Here is a 25,362-nt window from a genome sequence, read left to right as displayed (position 1 = left end):
TTAGGCTCTCTCCACCTGGACTGGTAGCAGTAGCTTCTGGCTGTGTGGTGGTGGACAGGGCCCTGCCCTAGGATGCAGGGGCCGGCAGGAGGCAGCACTTGGTGCCTGGGGTTAACCCAGGCAAAATTGGTTGAGAAAGAAACAGAAATTTTTTTTCTCAATGGTGGTCATTTGCCTTGGAGGAATGCATCTAAGCTCTTTAAATTGGGACTTGGGTGTCCTTGCCAAAGCACCAACCCAAATAGTTCCTGGCTTGAGGCAAGGGTTTCTGTCTGAGGCTGTGGGCACCACTGGTGCTGGCATCAGTAGGGACGTGCCAGGCTGTGTGATGCACCCACCTCGGCTTCGTAGAGGTAAGCTGGCACGGGCGGGTTTGGAGAGCATGCCAGAGACATGTGTGTGTGGTGGTGGGAGGCCACAGCCCTCCTCCGCTGGTGTGCCTGCGGCCTGCCCTGGCGTCGTGCAGAGCACACAAGCCAGGCCACTAGCCCACCTTGCCCCATCCCCCCTGCCACTGCTGCTGTTTTCAAAGAGCTGTACATTAAAGCTCCCTAATCTCTGCAAATACTAATTCTCTCCTCTCTCCCCACGTGAGCTTATAGCACTGTGGTACTTAGGACGCTCCTTGTCTTTGATTAGAATCTCATCTTTCTTTTTTCAGGTCCCATAAATTAGCCTGTTAGCTGGCAGTGCTCTCAGATCCAATATATAACGGCCTTTTCTCAGCATCCGGCTGTTGCCATCAACATTGCTAACATCATCTTTTCGGCATGAAGGGCTAGGTGCCCAGCCATCCTTCAGCACATGCCTTTTGCTCAGGAGAAAGCTCTCCTCAAGTTTAAATACGGATCCCCTTAACTTTCTTGCCTTCCTTTCTCCGGTGTATTTTTTATTTTCATTTTATTTATTCCTCTACATTTAAAATGCAAGGTGAATTATGCCAGAAAGTTGCCCTATAAGAAGGACGCTCTCCACAGCCCAGGGAAATACATTTCCCATTCAGCCCAGCAGTTTGCAGGGCTTTTCTAGGGACTGCTTTCGGGGGAGGCAGTTTTCATGGCCTGCTGCTTGTGACAATATTGCTGAGATTTGTCACAAAGGAGCCCAATTAATGACAAATACCAAGCTATTTGCTGTGACAGGATATCATCTCCACTAGGAACTGCGCTGTGACCACCAGCTTCAATTCCCACAGACAGCCACGCAGCCAGATCTGATTTTGTTAATGACTCAAGAAACCCCAGGATGGAAAAAGACCAGCCGAGTTATTTTTTTTCCAAGGGCAGTGCAGAGCCCTGCGTGACACAACACACAACCCAATAGCAATAACGTGGCATGCAGCAAATGGAAGAATAAGGGTCTACCAACAGCCTGAGGAGAAAGGAGAAACGGCGAGGGGGAAGATATCTTTTAAGCAGAAATTGGAGTCATATTAGCATAGGGAATTGAGAAAATTGCTAGGAGAGCAAATAGATTTGGGGTTGGGTTTTTTGTATAAGCGTTCTCTTTTTTCAAGTTTTCCCAGTGCTCCTTTCTTTCAGGCTTGAAGAATTGGTGTTCTTTCCTTGATTAACTGATACTTTGTTTTTTCTGGCCTTTCCCTCAACACTACCCTGGGAAATAAAAAGCACCAAATTGCTAGAGTGTTCTCAGACAAAATTTAGAGGAGCTAGAATATGGAAAGGCAAAACACTTCCCACTGCTGCTCCCCTGTATGTGGGCTCCCCTGGCAGACAGCGGTCCAATTTCTGCCTCTGCTGATGTTGACAGGGCCGTGCGGGTGATGCAGTGGGATGGCAAAATGTCACAGCTTGTCCTCCGGCTGAGGACCAGCGAGGCAGACAGCTTTGTGTGTGAACTGCTTTGCAAGTTATTTTCCACATGTTCGGCTCTAAATGTTTGCAAGAGGCCCTCAGGCAGTTCTCCCAGCCCTAAGATGTTGCCATCTGGGCCTGTCAGTTCTGGAAGTGTTGAGAAATCACGTGAAATGGCTGCTAAAGTGAGGGCTTGTTGTGCACCTATGTTTCTTCAACAAACTACCCGCAGCGTAGTCGCTTAATTCCCTGACTCACCAGATGCAAAGCTCAACATCAGGAGGGGCAGGTGCTGTGTTTTGTCTGTTCATGTTGCCAGGTTCACTTGAAAATTCAAAGAAATCCCTTAATCCTTTGAGTGAGGAGGGCAAAGGACACTTCTGCAAGAATGGGTATTTGGGAAGCTACCAGTGCAGGGGATTATTGCTGTCAGTCTCTGGTGGGGAGTCCCCAGTGAACCAAGGCTGACATGCTCTGGGTTGCTGCTGCTTGCCACAGCTTCCAGGACAGTACCAATATAAGCTAAGCTTTAGACTTGCAGCTTTAGACTTCCTGGGTAGGGAGCTGGTCAGGGATGGGTGAAATACTAGGTGGTTCAGTGAATGCAATGCATGTTTTTCCCCTCCAGCATGAGATGCTGCCACGCTGAATCAGAGGTGGGGTGGCCACCAGGGTTCCAGAGAGTAAGGTGGCATTTGGGCAGCGTGGCACTCAGCAGAGCTGCCCTGCTCTCAGAGCAAACCTCAAAATGTCGCTGATAGGGATTGGTCCATACCATTGTCCATGACAGCAAAAAAAAAAAAATGCATTTGATGATTCAGGAGGCCTTTCCCAGCCCTAAAGCTTTGTGCAAATACATGCAAGTATTCTTTTATATGGTTTCAAATAATTTATTCACATATGGCTTTTTAGGAACAAGTTATGTTCTTTGGGTTTAGTTGTTTTTAAGTAATCTCATAAAACTCTTCTTGCTGTTTCTGTACAAGACACAAAATAGCCTTGGTTTTCAACCACAACTATTTCAAGGATGTGACTTCTACTGCTTTCTAGCAGTCTCTGATTTTCTGCATTCCTGATCTGTTGAAGGTGCCTTCTCAGCTGAGGACCCTGAGTTACAGTCGGCTTTGAAAAATCTAAGCAGATCGAAATGAAAGGGCATTTTCTTTTAGAAAACTGAAAAGAAATGTGGTTGCTATACATAGAGATAATGCTAGGAAGACTACACAAAAAAATAGCTTTTTCTCAGATTACAGCATGTGCATTTGGTTACTAGTGCTTGATCTGTGCTGAACAATAAAAAGAAATGTCATCACTAAAAGGAATTTGATCAGAGAGATGTTAACATAAATGCCTAGATGTGGATACCCATTTGCCACTCTCCCCATTTCAACCAGCTTTTGCATTAAAACATGTAATGATGATACATGGCTTCCTCAAATTATTATGAATTTATCTGAAACCCAAAGAGAAACTGGGTCATTGGAGCTCTGTGTCCAGTAAGATGTATGGAGAAAGATGAAAAGTAGAGAGTGCTAAATGGATCTAGCATTAGTGGCAAGTAATGATAGGCACTAAGATCCTATTCAAAGTTATAAGGATAATACCCTTGAGCATGTTAATAGTGAATTATAGCCATTATGTAGGCACCAATGACAATATTTTAGTGCTATTCAGGTTATCTGGTTTCTTTTACTTCATTCTCTTTTTTTTTTCATCTTAAAAGCTGGTCATTTGGCAGTTGTGAAATGTGATGTAGCAGGAAGGTCCTATTCTCTTGAGTGCACAAACATACTCATTGACTTTGGCCAACGGAGGAAAAGGAAGAGCTCTCCCTCCTTCTGTGAGGAAGAGCCTTGCAGTAGTTTAACTATTGTTTTCTTCTGGCCAGCCTCATAGTCCAATGACCTGTGGCGATAATGCCCCCAAAAGGCCTCTTTAAACAAACATTGCTTCCCATTTTGTTGTTCTAGTGAACTTCCCAAGAATGGAGGATGACTTTCCGATCCCTGAGCAAGGCTTTGAAGACAACGATGATACCGGTTGGTACTGAAAAGCCACGTGGGCTATTTATCTGGGGGAACTTGTGTTTCAGTATTAGATGCTACAGTTACTCACAAACGTCAGCATTAATGAGGTTTAGGAGCTAGACCGTGCTTGAGAACATGCACTGAAGCGGTGGCTTAGTGTCTGGACAAAGACATTAGTTTTCTTTTCTTGTTTTCCTTTTTCAACAGCAAGCAACCTTGCAAAGTCAATATATTGTATTTGTGTTAGGACAAGTGGAACTGATCTTTCAAGCATTAATTGCTGCTTGTGTGGCATTTTGACTTGTAAATGGAGAAAATTAAGTCTGGGATCTGTGACAGGTTGTTGCCATAGTTTTGAACCCATTGTCACTTGAGGGGCCAGAGTTTCAGTGGGTGTAAAATGGTAGCATGCCATTAACATAGCCTGAGGTGTAAAATGGAATTAGGGAGCTTAACTTTCTTGGCATTTAGTTGCTTCATAGTAATTCTGGACCTGGGTTAGAGAGCCCTGCCAAGATATAGCCGTGGGGGAGCATAAGATCTTGTGAGGCCTTCACAGCTCCAAGTGAGAAATGCTTCAAGGTGAAAAAATTGATCCCTGGATAATAAGTGCCCATTCCACTGCAGATTACTTTGGATCGGATAGGAACGACACACTGTTCTCTACTAACTCTCCAGGAACCCCGAAGCTGGAGAAAGAAAAAAGCTGGCTCTACACCCTGGATCCGATCCTGGTGACCATCATAGCGATGAGCTCCCTCGGCGTCCTCCTTGGGGCCATCTGTGCTGGTCTGCTGCTCTACTGCACGTGCTCGTATGCAGGGCTGTCCTCGCGGAGCTCCACCACGCTGGAGAACTACAACTTTGAGCTGTACGATGGCATCAAGCACAAGGTCAAGATGAACCACCAGAAGTGCTGCTCGGAGGCCTGACAGGTGCCCTGGGGATCACCCTTGGCATTGCGCCTGGTGAGGTGGGCTGGCAGGGGGTTACTTTTTTTGCTGTTTTCTATGGGAACTGAATGCCATAATGGGAAACAAGTGGCGTGGGAGGTGCAAGGGGAAGCACTGCTCCCACCGCCAGGTCCCGTCAGCGGGTCGCGCTCCACCAGGACCGAGCGGGTGTCCCAGCGAACCGGACTGTGCCGGGCGAGGGGGCACCAAGACCCTTGTTTGTTGGTTCATCTTCATTTTCTGCTGATGTGAGTGGCTGAGACGTGGTGAGGGAGGCTGGTTTACCTTTCGGATGTGAGAAACTAGTTGTCGATCGTTATTTTCCACTTCCTTTCTCTGATGAGTTGCTGAGAAGGCTGAGGGCTTTCTTCAGCCGCCCTGTCTTTAGAAATGACACACACACGCGCACACAGAGACCCTGTCCATTTTAGACCCTGTCCGGATACTGGTTTGGCCGTAGGATTTGTGCACTTCATACAAAACCCAGGAAGCTGCAGTTTCCAGTCCTGCATGTAAAAGCCTGTTGTTACCTTTCGCTTTCCTTCTCCTGGCAGGGGGGAGAGATAGGATGATGGGTTTGGTGTCAATGGTAACAACAGCGCTTTCTAAGTCATTAAGGAATAAAATAGAAAGGAACCCTATGTGTAGAAGCACCTCTTTGAGAGAAGCTGAAGAGCCTTAAAGTGATTTGTGAATAAGAGCCATTTATTAAATCCAAATCTTGGATTGAAACAGCCGAGGCCTTCATGAGGAAGGCCTTTCTTTGAATCTCCCACCCTTCTTGATCCTGCCCTTTTTCCTTTCCTTTTTTCTTTTCCTTTTTTTTTTTCTTTTATTTTTTTATTTTTTAATTTTTGTTATAATGAGAAAATTGCAGCAAACAAAAGACAGAGTCTGCCAGGTTCCCTGCGCTCAGGCGTTCAGAAGGGAGCTTCGCTGGGGCTTGGACTCAAGGCACGGTGCCAAGGCCTCCCACAGGTGCCAGGGAGGGAAGACGAAGGGTAACAGAGGCTGGAGCCATGCCTGCCGCCCCAGGGAGCCCCACCATGTGCCCCCTGCTCCCAGGGGCTGCAGGGCACAAGCTGGCACCGCCAGCACCTATGGACCAAATTGCTGCCATCTTCTCATCCCCTTCAGAGTAGACCGGCACCGCTCCTGGTCAGTAGCAAAAACGTGAAGTTTTATTTCTGAGCTGTGTTTTGTCTTAGTTTAAACAAGTGCCTTAGAAGAAGTATTTTTCCTCCATCTGATGACCAGTGCTGTATCGAACAACAAGTGAGGTCTTCATCCTTCCCCGGCAAGACGCTGTTCTTCATGGCTCGATGCTGGGCGCAGCCCGGCCGAGGAGCCTGGTCCTTCTACTTTCAAGTGGTCTGGCTACATCGTCCACAGCTGACACCTCCCCACCCAGCTGTGCTGTGTAGAGGAGTGCTTGGAAAACAAGCTAATGGAGAAAAAGAGTTCAAATGCTGGGCCCCAAACCAATGCCTTCATTTCCAGGTTAGTACAGATGGATTGCCCGTATCAGCTTGCACATACATAAGGAAGAAACTTTTCCAGCACGCTGGATTTGTTTTTTCAGGAGCTCTTCAAAAATACCTGTAACGTCCTGGTTTTACATTTTGCCTAGCATAATATTATGGGTTGGGGATGGATTTTTTTTCTCCTTACTGACTGCAGAGCACTGTAGGTGTGATGTGCTGCAAAGCTTGGTTTACACAGTCCCTGCAAACACATCCTGCAGCAGGCCAGGTGTTCGGGGAGACGAGTAACATCTGGAGAGGAGATGAACACGGACAGTGCCACAGATGTTCTGTGCTGCTGTGGGAATAGAAACATTTGTCTAGTGTTTCATGAAAAGCTCCATCAGACAGTAAGTTTTTAGGCGGAAAAAAAGACTTACCCACTCTAAGAAGTACGCATGTTTTACTGGTGAAGCAGATGCTAGCAGCTGTGTCAGCCAGACATCCACATTTCATACACACACACACAGACTCAGACACACACACAGTCCTTTATTTTTTTAATTCACACTGTGTGCCCGACAGGAATGGCAGTAAGCCTATCTCAGATTCTCCTCTTGAGTCACCTTATTTCTTCTGGCATTCTTCATGTACAAATTCCACATGGGTGTTTTCCTATACGGAAGGAAAGTGGGCAGTAAGAGGAAATGTACCAGACCATTTCAAAGCTGGATTACCGCTGCTCGATGGTTTTATCCCCTTCAAATCACAGGAAAGGGGAAGGATGAATGGAAAAGGACCATACAGTAGAAAAGTCAACTTAGGCAAACAATAGGTGAAAATATATAATTAAAAAGGTAACGTTATGGTGTCTAGTAGGCATACAGAGAGAAGAGTTCGTATATACATATATTCAGAAATAGTGTGTTTGCACACGCACGTGGATTCTCTGTATGTATTGTGTACGTGACTTATTCCGTGGGACTGACTCGTGTTGCTGTATCTCTTGATCCGGGGCAGGAGAGCACGGCTGGTCCTGGCGCTACCTTGGCATGGGCCTGGGGAAGCTGCGCACGGGGCTGGAAGCGGCCGCCCCGCAGGTCCCGCTGGCCCCTGGCAGGTGGTGCAGGGACCACGCGTGCACTTGCTGGGCAGGAGCAGGCCGATAATGCTGCAAAGCCGATACCTCACTTACCTCTGCTGGGTGCTTTACTGTTCTACTACAGAAAACTGTGTTTGATTGTAACTTCAACAGGGAAAAAAAAAAAGGTCATCAGTGCATTCAACTCATTGCATCCTCCTCTGCAAATATATTAGGTTTGCTGATCTCAATTCCCTTTGTGAAATTCAGAAGAAAAAAAAAATCAGTGTTAATGCCTTTGCTGAAATGGGCCATTGCCTCCACACCCTTCTAATGGTGAGGACGTGTGGCCAGCAGGCGGGCTGCAACGCAGAGTGATTTCATTTTGTGGGAAGGTGCTGGGGCTGAGCATGGGAATTAAACCATTAAGAAATTATATGCAGAAATGGAACTTCTCCAAGGTTTGCAGTTCAAGGTGTTTGACCATTCACTGGCTGAGCCAGGACTTATGGACTTAAAGAGCTTTTACTGTGATTCTTCGGTGTAAAAAAAAAAAAAAGAAAGAAAAAAAAAGAAAAAATCAAACTGTGTTTATATGATTTGTATAAAAACCTTTTAAAATTACTATTTAATAAACATTATGGTAGAGATTATGTCTCAGTGGCTTTTTTTTTGTTTATGGAAGAAGAACAACAAGAAAATGAAACCAAGAGCTTTGGGCAGCCCAAAACCCCTGGGAAACCGCAGCACAGCTGGAGGTGCATGGCCCTGGGCTGCCTGTCGCCCCACGGCCACACACATCCTCCCCATGACATGGCCTCTCCTCCCCAGAGCCAGGGAGGGCACAGAGGCTGTTGTTTCTGTAGGAAACACCACACTGGATGTGGTGTGGGCGGCACGTGGGGCTGGGGAGGCTCAAAGCACGGCAGCATGTGTGAGGCGCCTGCTCTGTCCCTGTCTCCTTCCTGCCAGCCTCGGGGCACCCAGGAGGCTGGGGCCTCCCAGCTTGGGCACCTGGGGGGGCTGGCACTGGAGCCTGCAAGCCCCGAGCCCATCGCGGGGCGTCAGGAGGGGCCTCCTGCAGCTGGGACCCCGGCACCGGTGGGCGCAGGGCTGCGGGGCCTGGGCTGGAGGCGTGGTGGGGCCAAACACATCTCAGAAAGGCTTTTTGTGTTTGCTTACGGGTGCCCTGGCAGACAGAAGGCGGTCTGTTGAGCCCCAGCACCTCCAGAGCAAGTGAAATCTTGCTGCCATCACCCTTATTTCAAAGCGGTGGCTCCCACACTAAAGTGCATGCTAAAGAGGCTCCTTAAGCGACAAAGGGCAGCTGGCAGCTTCGATGGAGGTGGCGGTGTAGCTGCAGCCCTGACAGCTCTTCCTTGCCCGGAATAAAGTGCCGGTGTGCGGATCGGTAACTGGGGGAGCGGCTGTCAGGGATGTCAGTGGGATGCAGCGGCAGATAAGTGACTCAATCAGTGTCAGACCTGTCCTGCCCTAACGCTGCCTGTAAATCTCCCCGGCAGGAGACATGCCTCCGCCAACGCGAGGAGCGGGAGAGCAGGCAGCGGGGAGCTGGGTGGCGCGGGGCTGGAGCTGAAGCAGGAGAGCGGGGCCGCAGCTGCTGCCCAGCACCAGGGGCAGGCATGGAGCCACTCCGCACCGATGACATCTCCAGGGGGTTCAGCAGGAGCTGGGATCCCGCGTGGGGCCCCGGCTGGCAGGGTGAGGAGGGGCCAGGGGTGCGTTTTCCACCCACCATGCTTCCAGCACAGGTGGGGGTGGCAGGAGGCCGGGGCACTTCTCGTGGCACGAGAGCGATCAGCGGCACAGCAGGCCGAGGACTGTCCCACTACAGGCTCTGGTGATGCAGCCTCACCTTGAGTACTATGTGCAGTTTTGGGCACCACAGTATAAAAAGGACATTAAGTATAAAAGGACATAGTATAAAAAGGAGTGTCCAAGGGTGAAAGAAGATGGTGATAGTTCCAGAGGGAAAGACGTATGAGGAGCAGCTGAGGTCCTTTGGTGTGATCAGCCCAGAGATGAGGAAACTCAGGGGAGGCCTCATGGTGGCCTGCAGCTCCCTCACGAGGGGAGCGGAGGGGAAAGCACTGATCTCTTCTCTCTAGTGACCAGCAATAGGACCTGAAGGAATGGCATGAAGTTATGACAGGGAAGGTTCAGGTTGGATGTTAGGAAAAGGTTCTGCACCCAGAGGGTGGCGAGCACTGGAACAGGCTCCCGTTTCACCGTTCTCGGCCTGCTCCAAGAGGGGTCCAGCCGCTGCCACGCATCCTCCAGCACTGATTGCAGCCTTGTGCACACCCTCACCCCTGCTCTCCCCCTTCTTTTAGCTGTGCCTTTGCTCTCCGTTTTAGCAGAAAGTCTTTTCAAATAATGGCTTGCTGTCTGGACAGCTGGGGGCTTGGCAGTGAGGGGGAGCCATGGGGCTGCACTAATGAGTAGATTCTTAATTAATTAATTGCAGGCAGGTGCAAACAGAGCCTCCTGTTGCCTCGCTCTGCTCTGTCACTCTGAAGAGCTCCTCTGCCTCTCCAAATCTGCTGCTGGCTGTCCAAAGGCACTGAGCAGTACCAGAGGCTGGCTGGGCACTGACCCCCCAGGTACACAGGACCAAGGCTGGAGCTCCCCTCCCTCCTCGCTGCGGCTTCTGGCCTCTGTCCCCCGTTCCTGCCAGGCTTCCAAAACGGCACCAGACAGCTCCCTGGGCAGGGCTCATTGCACCACGACGTGTGCCTGTGTTGCACAAGCGGCCACCTCACACGTGAATGCAGCCGGGGCGGCGGCGAAGGGCCAGCACTGCTCCCTGGCAGCCACCACGCGAGGTCCGCTGCCAGCGCCCGCCACACAGCAACACGTTCGAGGCAGCAAGCTCGCCATGACTAAAGCAGCTTAATAGGGAAATAACTAATCCTTAATGTGTTGAGAGGGAATGACTCCTCTCGAGGCTCCCGTATCATAACTCGGCTGCACCACTCATATCCGAGATGGAAAGAGCCGAATTAAACACTTGGCCTGGGTGCCAAAAACCAAGGGAAGAAATATTGCCCCGCTGCCTTGCACTGCTGCAGTGGGTGGAGGACAGCACAACACGCCAGCTCCAAGCTTGGGCCTGTTTGCTGCAAAAGGCTTTGCGCACATTTCCTTGGTTCACAAAACCAGAGGAAATGGTTCTCCCAGATGCTGCTGGTAATTTCCTATCGGCTCCCTCCTGGCTGGTGGCGCGGGGCTGCTTTGTCACCCCCGCAGACGAGCTGCTCGCCTTGTGCTTAATGACGGCGCTGACTGACTCCTGTACAGAGGCTGTCAAGACTTTCAGTGCTGTTTCTGCCCTCCTGCTCCCTGGGGCTTATCCAGAGAGCAGCCCTGCCCTGGCTTCCAGGCCAGCTCTCTTGGCAGCCCTGGTGGCACGTTCCTGGGCAGAGCAGGACCCCTGGGCACAGCGATCCAGAGGCGGCCTGCCTGCCACAGCCCCCCGGGTGGTCACTGCACCCTCACATTTTCAAGGCGACTTGAAATGTGGTGAAGGTGCCAGGGTGCCCAGGACACTGCAGCAGTGGTAGTCCAGCTCTGCCACAGCCTCACGGCCTTCCCTGCTGGCTGAGGGGCTTTGCTGACTTGGGGTGAGAAAAGTTTCTGAGAGCCAAAGCTTCTCTACCTCAGAGAGAAATAAGGATGATTTAAGTAGTCTGCTTGTGTCTGTGGTGGAGAGTGAGTCCCCAGCTGACACATCAGAGGGAAAAGCTGTAAGCCATGGCTGTGTTTATTACAGAAGGAAGTTGGGATCTGCACAGCCAGCCTCTTTAAGCACTCTGCGATAGCATTTTAATAAAAAGCACAACAAGTCCACAACAAATCACAGCTTTGAAGAAAAAAAGCATCAATTCCTGTCAAGTTTTGAAGAATTGTCTGAGCTTGTAGAAAAGTGAATTCACGCTACGTTTCCCTCACACTTTGCACTGAGCAAATCCACAGCACAGCCGGGCATGTGGCAAAGCTGCAAACCGTGCGGGGGGCAGGGGGGCGCAGCCGCCGATCCAGCCTCTGCAAGTCCTCTGGAAGGACTGAGGCTTAAAGAAAATGAAATTTATGGTCCGAGCATTAAAATATTAAAGGACCTTAGGAACAGCCATGAATCTGATTTGGGGGGGAAAGGCAAGTCTGTCATCAGGCAGAGACAAACGGCTGCGGGACTTGACAACTCACATAAATCTGGCAGAGGAAAAGAAATAAAGCCCAATCAGACTCAAAGAGAGAAAAAAAAAAAAAAAAAAAAAGGTGATGAAAAGATTTTAGGGCATAAAGAGTGAGAACCAGAGGGAAAGCTAAAGAAGATAAGGACTTGAAAGCAGAGAAGCCATTACAAAAATAGCAGCAGCAGTAGGGCTGGAGGTAGAGGAGGGAAATGATTAAAAATTGCCAAAAGCGCGCAGGTCGCAGGGGTATTTTTGATGATCTCCCCCAGGAGAGTGCAGTATGTGTCTTAGTGCAGAGCATGCCTGAGCGAGGGGACAGACGGACAGACAGACAGACAGATGTTGGGGCGGGTGCCAGCCCATCTCTGGCTCCCCGTGGCCCCAAGCTGGCACGGCCGGGCGGGACTAGGGCTGCACCGAGCAGAGCCCGCAGCTGGGAGCCGGGAAAGGGTGTGAGGAGTGCCGGCGCTAGGGAACACCGCCCGCGAGCCAGACCTCCAAAGGCTGAACAAAAACCAACCTTCATCTACATTTCGGAGGAAAACAAGAAGCATCTGGTTCCCTTCGCTGGTGTACATAGCGAGAGAAAAGTTGGCAGTACATTTGATTACCATAAAAGAGAGAGCTATGCAGAAAAAGCCACATTAGAGTAACGTCGCACAAAACAAAGTTAAATGTCTGCCTTGTTTTGGACGTGCTCATGGTAGAAATGTGAGCAAAGGTCAGCCCCAATTAACAAGAGCTGCAAATGAATTGGCTGGGCTGGGCCTGGCACCCTGCCGCGACGTCTCACCCAGCGATTTTTATTTATCAAGTTATTTATTTCCTTGGACGAGGAGGCATCCTGCAAACATGGAGGAAGCCAGGCCTGGTGCTTCCAAGGGCCGCCTGCCCTCTCCCTGTCCCACGCCCACCTGGCTGCCCGCTGGCAGGGCAGCTCTTTTGGGGCGAGCAGAGGATGCTTCCCTGTGGGTTTGTGGCACAAAGGGGTTTGTTGCATCCCTTTCTGACACACTGGCAGCGATTTACTGCAGAAGTAGCTAAAAACAGGGTTTGGTTTGGTTTGGGGAGGGAGGAGCAGGAAGAGGAGCCCAGCCCTGGCTCAGTGAGGCTCCTGGAAAGGAGAAGCCGTGCTGGCAGCCCTCGCGTTTCTGAACTCAAGCAGGACACAGCTGCTGGCCCAGCTCCTGCAGCAACGTGCCCCGAGCGGCCGGGGGCTCGGGGGAAGGATGGAGCGCCCACAGGCAGAGGCGGCAGCACCAAGCCCTTCCTGCAGCATGCCCTTGCTGTGCCCTGGGGCACGTCTGGCCCCAGCCCTGCAGGGTCAGGCATGGGACATGCCAACGAGGAGCATCCTCACCTGGCCCCAAGCATGATGAGTGAGTGATGTGCCCCACTTGGGCGGTGTTTCAAAAATAACTTTGTTGTTTTCAAAGGAAGAAGTTATCGCCACTGACATTGGGATTAGAAATAGTCAGCTGGGTTCAGCGGGTGGTTCTGGAGGATGGGAAGGGCTGCGGTACCTTGTATTTCTGATACCAGCAGTGTGACAAGCAGGACACTGCTCAGTGACTTAAAAAATGAACACCTCTGCCTGAGGTTATCGGCCTCAGGATAATGACAAGGTGGTGAAGGCAGCAATGCTGCTCAAATTGAAGAGATTCAGGAGCCTGGCCGGGGAATAAGTTGCGATGATTCCCCCAGATACTCGAGCTGAAGTGCAGATAACGCTGATAAACCGCACGGCATGGAGCGAGCCAAGCAGTGACAGTGCCTCATCACAGCTGCCTGGGCAATTTGGCAGGCTAGAAAAACATTTTTGCAAATTTGGCCGATTCCCATCCATGTTTTCCTGCAGCACCTGAGGGATGCCCAGAGGAACTGAGGCTGGATGAGGGCACAGCCGCTGTGCCCAGCCAGGAAGCCGCCCAATGGCCAGGAATGCCTCTTCCAACACCCCAGTTTCTGCCAGGCTGAGGTCACCAGCTCTTTTTCCAAAATCAGTGTAACCCTGCAGTCAGACCCAACCATAGTTCTGTCCCTGGAAAAAACAAAAGTGTCTCTTTTAAATGAGGAGGCTGATTATAAACCACTGCCTCCTGGCTCCCCCATCCAGCCCAGACAGGGTTCATGCCATTTCAGCTGGCAACAGGGACAGCACAGCAAACCCGGGGCTCGTCCCCCCGAGCCTCCTCCCCGTGCACGTACCATCAGGGGCTTTGGCCCACTGCAGGAGCAAAGCCTCCACAGAGGCTCCTTTATAGTGCCCCTTTGTTGCATCACTTTATGGTGGAAATTAATTTAGAAAAAAGCCTTATTAAAAAAAAAAAAAACTAACTCATACCTCTTTCTCCTCCACCACCCTCCCCAAGCAGTGACGGGGGATAATGAACTGCTGGGACTGTCATCCAAAGAGCTCTTAGTGACAGTATTCGCCATGTGTGTGTGTAGCATTGGCTGTTCTCAAAGCTCTCATTATGAATAGTTTTCAAGCTGTTTTGAGTATTATCTGCTACAAAGAGAAACTCGCTGCTAGCTGTTTGTTTCCCTCGCTGAGGCTGCCCAATGTGAGCTGCGTGGAGCAGCAACACTGCTCCCCTTCCTCGCCCACACCCACGTGGCACCAAAGAGATGGACAAACGCAAAGGGGACAGACCCACTCCCTTCCCCATCCTTCGCCCTCTTCTCACTGCCAGGCTCCTTTTTCAGGCTTGAGCTGCCCATCCCTGCAGGCGGCCCAGCCCAGCCACCGAGGTGCAGAGGCTCCTCCAGGAAGGTCAGGAGTCCCAGCCCCAGAGTGACAAGGCTCTGGGCAAATCCCTGGGGCATCCAGAGCCTACCACTATGGCAGCTCTGTTTTGGGGACTGTCCACTTTGCAGGCTGGAAGTCCCCACCGCAGGCTCAGCAAGTGGAGAGGGACCCAGCCCAGGCTTCATCTGCGCTACAGAGATGCCACAGAGATGCCACAAAGATGCACTAACCCATCTGTTTTCCCATCTTTCCCTGGACCCTTTGCCATGAGATGCAGTACTTTGGAGGGGCAGCTGGAATTTTTCTGGCATTAATTTAGTTTTGGTCTGCTCACTGTTAACTTTGGGCTTGCTGTGTTCTTTGTGGCTTCTTTTCTTATAGAAAGCTTATTTTCTCTTAAAGCAGAGCGAGAAGCAGCTTGGCACCACCGACACTTTAAAGATGTTTGAACATTTGCGAGAGGAACCAAACACATTTTCTGAATGCTATGAAAACCACCTTGACCACTGATGTCTCTGCAAGAGCCCTCCTCCAACTCAAGGTCACAAAATGCTTCCGTGGTGTCAAGCGACCAGTGCTCCAGCTCCGTAACACCACCCGAGGCCATGCAGGGACGTGGGATGGCTGGGAGATGCCAGCACCCACCACCACTGACCCCGTCCCTGGCAGGGGTCCGGACACACTGGTCCCAGCAGTGGGTGGCTGTGCGTCCCCCCGGGCACCAGCTGGGTTTACCCGGTGAAGCACGCTGCGATGTGTGCCGCTCTGCTCCATGACAAGCAGCTGAAACAAACCTGCGGGAGGCCGAGTCTGTCCGAGAGGCTTTTATTACATCAGCCCTGCCCGTCTCCACACCGGTAACAGCTACCTTGGCAGAAAATTGCAAGCTGTTCCCCTGCGTGGGGCCAAGCCTGAGACGAGTTTCCCAGCCACACTTTGGGACTGTGCTCAGATATTAAGGGGACCAGAGAGTGTCATTACTGCCAGGTGATAAAAACAGCTACTGTTTGTGAAGACTGATGGCCTTTCTAAGAGCTCCCAACAGAAGCTCTGCTCTGCACAGTGGATAATAACAGCCATCGTGGGCTGACATCCCAAAGCAGCTGCATTTTCCAAGGCTACAGAAGTGACTTCAGGATTCCTGGCGCCACGTTTCTCAAGCATCATTTTTTGGCAGTTGCAAAGCCAGGATCAGTTAATATTCTTAGACGATCACAGCTTTAGGATGTCGCCTGCTTTCCCCCCACTCACAGCTCTGCTTTCTGGATTTCCTCCCTGGCCCAGCAAGACTGAGGTCTCACCATGAGCAGCGGCTGCTCTGCGTGGGAGTCCGTCCAGCAGCCAGCAAGCAGTGCTCCCTCTCTACCTTCCCCTGTGACATGCAGAGGAAGGTTTAAGCCTCCTTCTCTGACAGTAACGTAACTACCAGATCACATTATGAAGTCATAAAGGCATCGCAGCATCACGCTGCAAAAGTCACCCTGCAGCAGTGACGCCTGCGCTCCTGGAGCAGGCTGCACCCTCACTGCTCTCCCAGCCCCTTTTCACCACCTCTGGACACTGCAGTGCCCCGGCCGCATGGGGACCATCCCCGGTCATGTCACCCTCAGCCACCACACACCTCCCCGGCCCTGGGCACACCCAGCAGGGACAGAGGTCAGCCAGCTCAGGAGGTGAGGGCTGTGCACAGCACCACACAGAGCCCCACGCACCAGGTCCTGCCCACGCCAGGGACAGCTTCGGCTCACGCTCACCACAGGCACCCCGCTGCCGGCATCCAGCCCTGACACCTTTTCATCCAGCTCAAGCGCTTTCTTCTGCGCGGGTTTCCTTGGCTGAGATGAAGACTTTGTGAAGACTGCTGGTTCCTTTCTAACCTTTCAAGGTTCCTTTCGGTATGAAGTTCTCTTCACATCATCCCCAGCAGATGCAGGTAATAAAATCACAGCAGATTTATGACTTTGAGAATCTCATTATGTCTATCTATCCATCAGGAAAAGGAGCTGGTTTTGAAAGAGGCAGGAGATGGATTTTGCTGTTTTTATTTATTGTTTAAAAAGAAAAAAAGAGAGAGAGAGAGAAAAAAAAACTTAAATCCTTCCCAGCCCCAATTGTAGAAAAGCATTTTCTTAACTTACCAAGAGCAGCTCCTGCTCGTGTTCATGCAGGACATGGCACCTTGACTCTTCGTTGAGACAGGAGCCCCACGTCTGTGCTCCTTGCCTGAAGTGTTTCCCAGGACCAGCTTGAGCCCCAGCAATGGTGTTGCCATGGATGGCAATCAGTCCAGGAGGGTTGTGCTGCTGGAGATCCACTAGAGACAAGCCAGGACTGCTTGAGGAAGGAACATGCAGGCCAGTCACTGCTGCTGCCTGCCTGTGAAGATGAATGTGCTCACATCACAGTGGGGTGGGCAGAGAGAGCCTCATGTGTTGCCTTTGTCCTTGAGGAACCCCAGGGCCACGTTGGCATGCCCAGGTTTTGGCTGTGGGGCCCAGGCAGGACCTCATCCCATGTCCCTCCATGCCAGTACAGACACCATGGCACAACCCCACCCCCCCTACCCCCACCCCAGGCAGTGCTTTGCCACAAAGGGCCAAAGGCTGCAAATGGAGGATTGGGTGGCAAGAAAAGACCAGGAGGGACCACGAGCCTTCAGAAGCTGTCACACACCAGGGACGAGGTGACACCCCCAGCAGCTCTGGTGCCACTGTCCTGGCCAGCGGGCGCAGCCTCGCACCGAGCAGCCGCCCTCGGCTCTCTGCAGGACGGTGCAGGAGGCTGCTTGCCCTGTTCCCATGCTCTCCACCGCTGCTTTCCCAGCTCTCCTCCAGGCATATCCCATCTGCCCCTGCCCATAGGGATTTGGGATTTTGCGCCACAATGCTGGCTGCCTCGCTGCTCAGCAGCAGAAGCTTCTGGGTGGTGTCAGAGAGGGTTAAATAAGTATTTTAGAAGGATCCAGGCCGATGGAGCATGGTAACGGGTCATGTGTTTGCCATGTCCTCTGACCACATCAATAGGGGATTCATCACTACTAAAGTCCCCACTTGGGAAATACATTTTCCAAGTGTCGTTCCAGCCAAAAGAAGGCTTTGCAGACCTATTGTCAACATGATTTGGCAGCTTGCTTGCAAATGCTTGAAGACAAGCAAAGCCCATTCCCAAAGCCCTCAGCAGCCCCTGGTTTTTCAGCTCAGGGGAACAGGAGCACAAAGGGCCCAGTACAGTTCTGGGTTATATAGACCCAGTGTTGTGGTTTAGCCCAGCTGGCAGCCAAACACCACACAGCCGTTCGCTCACCCTCCCCCCTCCCTCTCCGGGATGGGGGAGAGAAACGGGAAAGTGAAGCCTGTGAGTTGAGATAAAGACAGTTTATTAAGACAGGAAAAATAATAACAATAATAATAATAATAATAATAATAGTATTAATAGTAATAATGTGTACGAAATAAGTGATGCACAATGCAATTGCTCACCACCCGTTGACCGATGCCCAGCCTATCCCCGAGCAGCCGCCCCCCCACCCCGGCTAGCCACCCCTATATATTGTTCAGCATGACGTCAGATGGTATGGAATACCCCTTTGGCCAGTTTGGGTCAGCTGTCCTGGGTCTGTCCCCTCCCAGCTCCTGCTGCACCCCCAGCCTGCTCGCTAGCAGGACAGAGCGAGAAGCTGAAAAGTCCTTGGCTTGGTGTAAGCACTGCTCTACAACAATTAAAACATCAGCATGTTATCAGCGCTCTTCTCATCCTAATCCAAAACATAGCACCCTGCCAGCTACTAGGAGGAAAATTAACTCTGTCCTACCTGAAACCAGGACACCCGGGCAGAGACAGGGACTGAGTGGGACTGGGACATGATAGACACCTGGCACAAAATTGTGGTGTCTGCAAAGTCAACAGGAATTTGGTCATCAGCTTGCTGCCTTGCTTTCAGCTCCAAAATAATACTGGGGACTAGGGCCTTCAGTCACTCCCTGCTCTGTTTTGTGATGCAGAGCCCCTTTCTCTGAAAACATAACAAATCAGTTTTGATCTTTCCCATCAGCCGCTTTTGCAAATACACACCCTGCTCGACGTCTCTGTTCATACATCAAAACACTTGGCGAAACAAAGCAGAAACCTGCTCTTCCTGTCAACTAAAAAATTAATTAGGGAAGAGCCCTGATTCTGTGGAAAATAAAATAAAAAATAAAAAATAAAAAATAAAAAATAAAAAAGACCTCCCTTAGCTCTTTAAGCAAAAACGGCCATGCAAAGATTAACCGCTGTTGAACAACCATTTTATTTGAAAGGTGACGTGTCTGTAGCTAAAGTTTGAGAGCCTGCTTTGAGAACCCTTTCTGTTTCTTACAAAAAAAAAAAAAAATCTCTGATTGTTAGGTCTGATTCAGAAAGGAGGGAAAAAATAATCCAAGAGAAAGAGATAGCAGCTTTGGACAAGACACCATGGGCTCCATTAAACAAAAACAACCTGTCATTTGCATTCACTTGGCAAGTGACTAGACCTGAAATTGGCTGCACACTTGGTGCCCCACCATCACTTTCCAGGGAGAAGGCTGAAATATTCTTATCCCTATTCATTAGGCCAAAGCAATTCTCTTAATGCTACTGAACCAGTCGGGGACCAGATCCCGCACGTAGTGTCATTGGCAGTGTCGCTACATGGGTTCCCCCTGCAAGCAGCCAGGAGAATTGATCCTTGCTGCACCCTGTCCTTCCACAGCCCCCTCCCACACCACCCCACTCCCGTGTGGCACACAGCCCTGCCGGCTCCTTCGGCCTCAGCCGCATGAGGGACAAGGATGTCCAGGTGCAGAGCGGAGCTGAACTCCCTGCCATGGCCTAGCAGAATGAGGGGTGGGCTCTGTACCACACAGCAAAGAGGAATCATGGCTTTTTCCAGTAATTGGAAATATGATGAACCCTTCATTAAATTATTCGCCAGAAACTCGACTTCTGTTAGGCGAGGCTGCCACTCTGCGGCAAGCACTCGAGGCCGTCGGCCAGCACAGCGCCCTGAGCTCCTTGCGCATCAGCTGAGTAAGTCCTTACTGCTTCCCGGCCTGTGCTTTGGGCCACATTAAGCAGCAATATCGCAGCGCTCAGCGTCGCCCGATAGCACAGCAAATCATTAGCAGAGGGTGAATCATTGTGAAAAGGCTGGCAGCTCCCTCATGCCGTGTGAATGCGCTGCTACTGCTGCAGCTGCTGGTGGCTTGGGGCCAGGCTGTGCATCCCTGCCCGTGGCCAGCGGCGTGTGGCCACAGCAGGGTGGCAGGAGGAGGGTGGCCCCAGGTAGACAGTGAGGTGTGCCCAAGCTGTACACCCATCCCAAACACCATAGCCAGCAGCCCTGCATCCCACCCATGCAGGGAGCAGAGGAAGGAGCCCCTTCCAGCTCCCCCATGCATTTCCCTTTAGTGTTCTGGCCAGTCATGAAGAAATATATTTCTTCATATATTTTCTTCAGTATTACCAAGTCCAAATCCTTGTGTTTGTCTTCTGCTGGCACAATAACTTAGAAATGTGTTGCTGCAGAGAGCCTCGCCTGCCTGCCAGCAGCTCCCGCAGCGGCGCGCCAGCAGCAGGCAGGACTCCTCACAGCTCCTTCGCAAGCTGCTGGACCTCTCCGAGCTTTCCTAGAGACACAGAGGGGACAGAGCCCCAGCTGAAGTAAACTGCTGTAATCGCATTGCTATTCCTTTGTTGTTGGTTTGTTTTTTTTTTTTTTATACTGGCTACTAATTGAGCCTGCTCATTCAGCAGCAATGCACAGCCGGTGGCTCCACTGTCTGGAAAAGCTGCCGCTTTCTCCCACCAAGGCAGAAATTGGTGTTACCTCCTCTGCCAACAGGGACGGGAGGCGGTGGCGGACTGACCCTGCAGCCTGGGAGGGACTGATAGAAAAAGAGAAGTGTGTGAGCAAAAACCCTTCACTGACACAACAGATCTCCTTACTGGGTCGGCCTGATGCTGCATCAGCATGGTCAGATGGTGCATATAAAGAGATCCCACAGCTGGTTTGGGGTAACAGCCTCACCAGGTGGGTTTCGGGCTGCTCTTCTCACCCAGCTGCAGAAGGCCAGCACCAGACATGTCAGCGAGCACCGCAGGCAGGGCTGCGCTTCCCACCACCAGGAGAAGACTCCCATTTCAGAAAGCACCTCATGGCCTCCACGCTCATTTTCCCTGCTGCCAGAGATAAAGGCTGTCACAGATGTGCTTACAACTTTGATATTTTTTTTTTTTCAAATCATTTGAGAAAGCATCTTGCCAGTTGGAAATGATTGTCCTAAGCACAGTTGGCTCAGGTGGCAGTCTTAAAAATACAGCCATTGTACCAAGAGTTTAACATGGAAAAGTTAATGGTCTGGCAGCGAGGCAGTAGAGGGAAAGCTGATGCTGTCCTGGGGTCTTGCCGTCTGAGGTAACCCCACTCACCACAGGACGAGGGCACGGCGCACACCTCCACACTGCCAGCCAGCACCACCCCGCTGCTTCCCCCTGCTGACCCCAGCCCCTTCAGTGAGCACCACGACACCAGCACCTCTCCCACATGGAGCAGGAGAACATCCCTGTCAGAGGATTGGGGGTCTCCAGCCATGCAGCAGAAGCTGGATCCCAACTCCGCTATTTCTCAGCTGTACCCCAACTCCATTATTTTGTGTGTGCGTGCTGTGCTGGCTGCAGGCATGGGGAGCCAAGCGGTGGGGCAGTGGCCAGGGGCAGCCCACAGGGGACAGCTTCTTCCCTTCCTTTAGTTCCTCACAGAGAGACAGGAAGTCGAGTGCAATCAGTTTGGCGCGTATCTATTTACTATGAGCACATACGAAAGACTCACAACAGATCTCCTCCCCCACCTTTGGCAGGCAGCCTACGTGTTGGCAAGCAAAAGATGTTATCTTAAGGATACGCTGTAATACCCTGAGTCATGCTGGAAGCCTGAATCCGTGAGGAAGCCTGCTGAAGCCAAGGGCCTAGTGCAGGGACGCCATCTTCTTACCTGCTGCTGGTGGGGCACACACCGTGCCAGAGCACCACGGGGCTGACAGACAGCAACACCTCAACACCAGCGGCTGGGAGATACGAGACCTGGGCCCGAGGTCAAGATGACAATAGCATAGCTCCACTGGAGCCCTTTCGCTGACATCCCTGGCTAAACCGCACCATCCCAGCAGGGCCGCAGTCGTGTGAGGCAGCTGCGGGGTCAGCCTCAGGCGCTGGGTTTGTGGGCCGGGCCCCACACAGAGGAGCGAGGCAGCAGAGCTCAGCCGAAGTACATCAGTCGGGGAACTACCACGTGGTTGGGCAACAGAGCATAGCAAGCCAACTGAGGAATATCAAATGCAAAGCCCAGCATTAGCACAGCACTCAGCTTAGCAACTCCAGGACTCCAAGGAGAGGAAATTCAAGCCCTGAAGCAGCCTTAAATGAGGAGAACTTGGCAGCCAAGAGCTTTAGGGGCATGCCCCCATCAGGCAAATTTGGACATGACCATCAGAAACCTGAATATTTCCTGGGGGCAAGAGAGGACTCCCTCTCCTGGACTGTCAAGTTTTCTAGACAAGCAGGTATTGGCTCCTACTGTTTCAGTGACGGTCACATTTAGTAGTAGCCAGAGAACAGCACACGCAGGGCCTCTGCAGGTGATGCTGCATACTGCAAGAGTCCTCAGCAAGCAGCAGAGCCCAGACCACAGAACATGCTTTCATCAAATAGTGCAGCAGCAAGTCCTCATGCATCCCTGGGCAGACAACTGGAGAAATGGTGCACCACTGAAATGCGTTGAGGGGAAAAGGGGGGACTTTAGGGGCACCCTGATGTGTGCAATGATAAAGCAGTCCCAATGGGGCAGCATTTTGGAGTGAGATGGACACAAAATATATCATATCACTGTCATCTACAAACTGCCAGATGGAATTAACAGGTTTGTGGCAGCTGCTAGCTACTGCACATAGATGTATAGATCTTCAGGCCAAAGGATCAAATGAAATCATTTAATATGAACTCCTGCAAGAACCAGGCCACACAATCATGAGTCCATAATTTCTGCCTGATGCTGGGCATATCTTTTAGGAAGATCTTGAATCTGGATGTAAAGTTATTGAAGGATGCAGACTCTACAGTCCCTGAATACATTAGCAGATAACCTTAAGCAGTAACAAGGGAGATGTCACTTTTTTGCCTGTCTTCAGCTTTCAGGCATTGTGTATTGTTATTCCTTTGTCCTCCAAATTAAACAGCCCTCCGCCCCCATAAATCTCATTCCTAAATAAGTATTTCGAGATGATGATCAAGCTGCCTCCTAACCTTTCCTTTGTTACACTAAATTAGTTTAAACTTCCTTCACGACTCCCTCCAGGGACAGTTTTCCAGGCTCTGAACCTTCTGCTCCCTGCAGCAGCCTCCCCTTGGCTGCCTCCCCTCGCTCCTTCTGTGGTGGGGCAGCCAGCGGCACGGTGATGAGGCAGGAAGCCAGGGCTGATGAAGTAAATCACACTGCTGGGTCAGGAAGCGACTCCTGGTCATATCACTGGTGTTCAGAGGTCTCCAGAAACCACCTTGGCCCAGCACAGACAGGCTAATACCCGGCCTCCGCTCCTCCGGCCCTGGCCTCTGCCCCTCACCGCCGCCGTTACCCCCACGCCAGCCGGCACCAGGCAGCGCTGTGTGCAACCGAGTCTGCAAAGCAAATAATTAACAGCGGTAATTAACCTCTCTGCTTGCTTTTATGCAGTCCCATCAAAACTCTGGGGTGCTTTTGTTTACTTGCTGTGTGACAACAGCTTGATGGATTTATATGAAGAAAATTAATAAATAGGCAGTACCCGCGGCAAGAAATAATTGGAAGGACTTAATGCCACTGATTAAATTACCCATTCAGAAACCAAGAGCTCTAGCTAAATTCCCCTCCTTTCCCCTGCCTTTTCTCCTACACCTCTGCACCAGGAGCCCTCAAAGCAGCCCTGCTCGCCCCTCAGCTCAGCACAGCCCTCTCCCTGACCCCCATCTCTGTGTGCCCCATCTCTGTGTGCCCCCATTTCCCTGTCCCCCCAGCTCTGTCCCCCATCTCCGTGTCCCCCAGCCCCGTCCCCCCGCTCCATGCCCCCACGCTCGGTGCCGCTCCCGTGAGCCCCGAGCTCCCCCTAGCGGGGCCGGCCCCGCCGCTGAACCCCCCGGGATGCCCCGGCCGGGCTGCGGTCCCCGGGCACCCCCGGGCAGCTCCTCCCGGCACCGCCACAGGTTGCTCGGAACCTGCTGGCTGTGCAGGTGTGGTTCCCACAACTTGTCTGTGTTTTGTTTTCTCTGTATGCCTGGAAAAGGGAAGCACACGGATTCAAGGCGCAGGTGATGCTTTCAGGCACTGTTCTGAAATGGCAAGTTTTGAGCTTTGCACCCCATTGCCCACGGAGAATTAACACGTCCCTCCCTTCAGAAAAGGAAGGCTAGTTACTTCTGCCAGCACTCCATCCCAAGGGCCACAATATTTGCTGTTCCTATGGGGTCCTGAGTGCACATTTTGCATTTACCCCAAAGGGCAAGAGGAGCTGCCTGGGCACTGCTCCAAGCCCATGTTCCAGGTGGCTGCTAACAGGGGTGGGTCCGGTCTCCTTCCCCCACCATCTGATCCACGGTCTGGCTTCTTCCTCCATCCAGAGCTTCAAGAAAACAAGGTTCCGACCTAGAACATGATGAGATTGGTACTAAAAGTTAAAGAAAGCAAAGAGACTTGGGTTTACTTACCCTAAGCCTATGGGGCAAGAGTTTTGTTTTTTCTCTCCCGCCACAAGATCAGCCCCTTTTTTCCTCCCTATGAGAGAGCAGAATTTCTCTCTGGGACCTCAGTGAAGGTCCAGCTGCTGGAAGGACTGACAGCAGAGAAGCCCTCCTCACTGTATGATGGAGAAGAAATGCAACCAGCCTCTGTGCTTCTCCAGTTTTGTGTTGACATTTCTGTTCCGCATTGCTCCTTATCAGCTCAGGGCCAGCCTGGCCCACAGGCAGCTGATGACATTTTCAGTCATCGGCATTTTTCCAGTTGAGCTGAGATTAAGCCAGAGTCTTCTCATATGGTGGATGGCTGAAAAAGCGCTAACAAGGGCCTCGTCCACAGCCGAGACTGCCGTGGTCTCGCAGTGCTCTCACTGCCACATGTGTCGCATTACAGAGCTGCAGCCACACACAGCACCTGCACCTGGGAAGGGCACAGGGGTCTGGTGGCTGTGCTAGTGGGGGCAGCACCAGCACACAGACCTCCAGCAAGGCAGAGACCTCGGCATGCCGCTTCCATCGGTGAGTCAGCTGGATCCAGGCATCCCCAGGACGTGGCTGTGGTGGCTGCCCATCTCTGAGGGATGCGTGGGGATCCTCCAGGTCCTCAGCAAGAAGGGAAGCACAGAGAGCTGTTCCCAAAGCCACTGGAGGGCAGGGTGAGAGCAAGAGCTGCTTTTTCAGCAGGGACCACGACACCGGGTGTTTGCACGGTATGCATGATGTCCACGGCCAGCACGTCTGCTGAGCGGATTGCAGCTGCTGGTGTGCTTACGATACGCACATGCATGAGGGCACAGGCCTGCGATCCCCAGATACCCGACTGTACTTGCAAATGGAGCCACACGGTATGTAAGTGCACGTAATTTGCAGGTGCTGTTAATTTTCTCCGCAGTCTGGTTTTAACTGCAGGCAAAAGAGTTGTCAACAGGAGAGCGCACCTGCAGGTTTGGAGGCTGGCTGAAAAAGCAGCAACAAAGCAGCAAACAAAGCCAGGACCAAGCAAGGCAGCCTGACAGAGCACATGGGAGAGCTGCATCAGCAGGACAGAGCTGATGCTGCTGGCAGAGCCGGACAGGCACAGTGCCTTGTCCACAGAACAACCATGGCAACTGCTTACTTGACAGCCTAATGACACTGGAAGTGCTGCTGGGGGGTTTGTCTTCTCACCTGAAGGAAAGCCAAGGTGACAAATACCAAACAGGAGCTTTTTTGTCACAAAGGAGGAAAAGAAATCTATCAGAAAGCAGCACACTCATCCGGCAAAGCCTCACTCCC

At 51.5% G+C, this 25,362-nt stretch overlaps 1 protein-coding gene across 2 annotated transcripts in view; it reads left to right on the top strand.

The window, feature by feature from the left end:
- The window catches only part of NRP2 (neuropilin 2), an 86,795-nt gene extending 78,809 nt beyond the window's left edge, over positions 1 to 7,986 (top strand). Inside the window, exons 16-17 of one of the 2 annotated variants that reach the window (XM_035566064.2) lie at positions 3,785 to 3,853; positions 4,469 to 7,986. In XM_035566064.2, coding sequence (XP_035421957.1) covers positions 3,785 to 3,853; positions 4,469 to 4,773 — 374 coding nt within the window. In that variant the 3' untranslated portion in view covers positions 4,774 to 7,986. The remainder of the gene's footprint in view (positions 1 to 3,784; positions 3,854 to 4,468) is intronic. The other variant, XM_035566071.2, reaches the window with a different exon arrangement.
- The last annotated feature ends 17,376 nt before the right edge of the window (positions 7,987 to 25,362 follow it).

Source organism: Cygnus atratus, chromosome 6 (assembly GCF_013377495.2).
Source record: "Cygnus atratus isolate AKBS03 ecotype Queensland, Australia chromosome 6, CAtr_DNAZoo_HiC_assembly, whole genome shotgun sequence".
Classification (NCBI taxonomy): domain Eukaryota; kingdom Metazoa; phylum Chordata; class Aves; order Anseriformes; family Anatidae; genus Cygnus; species Cygnus atratus.
This window is presented reverse-complemented; position numbering and strand designations above follow the sequence as displayed.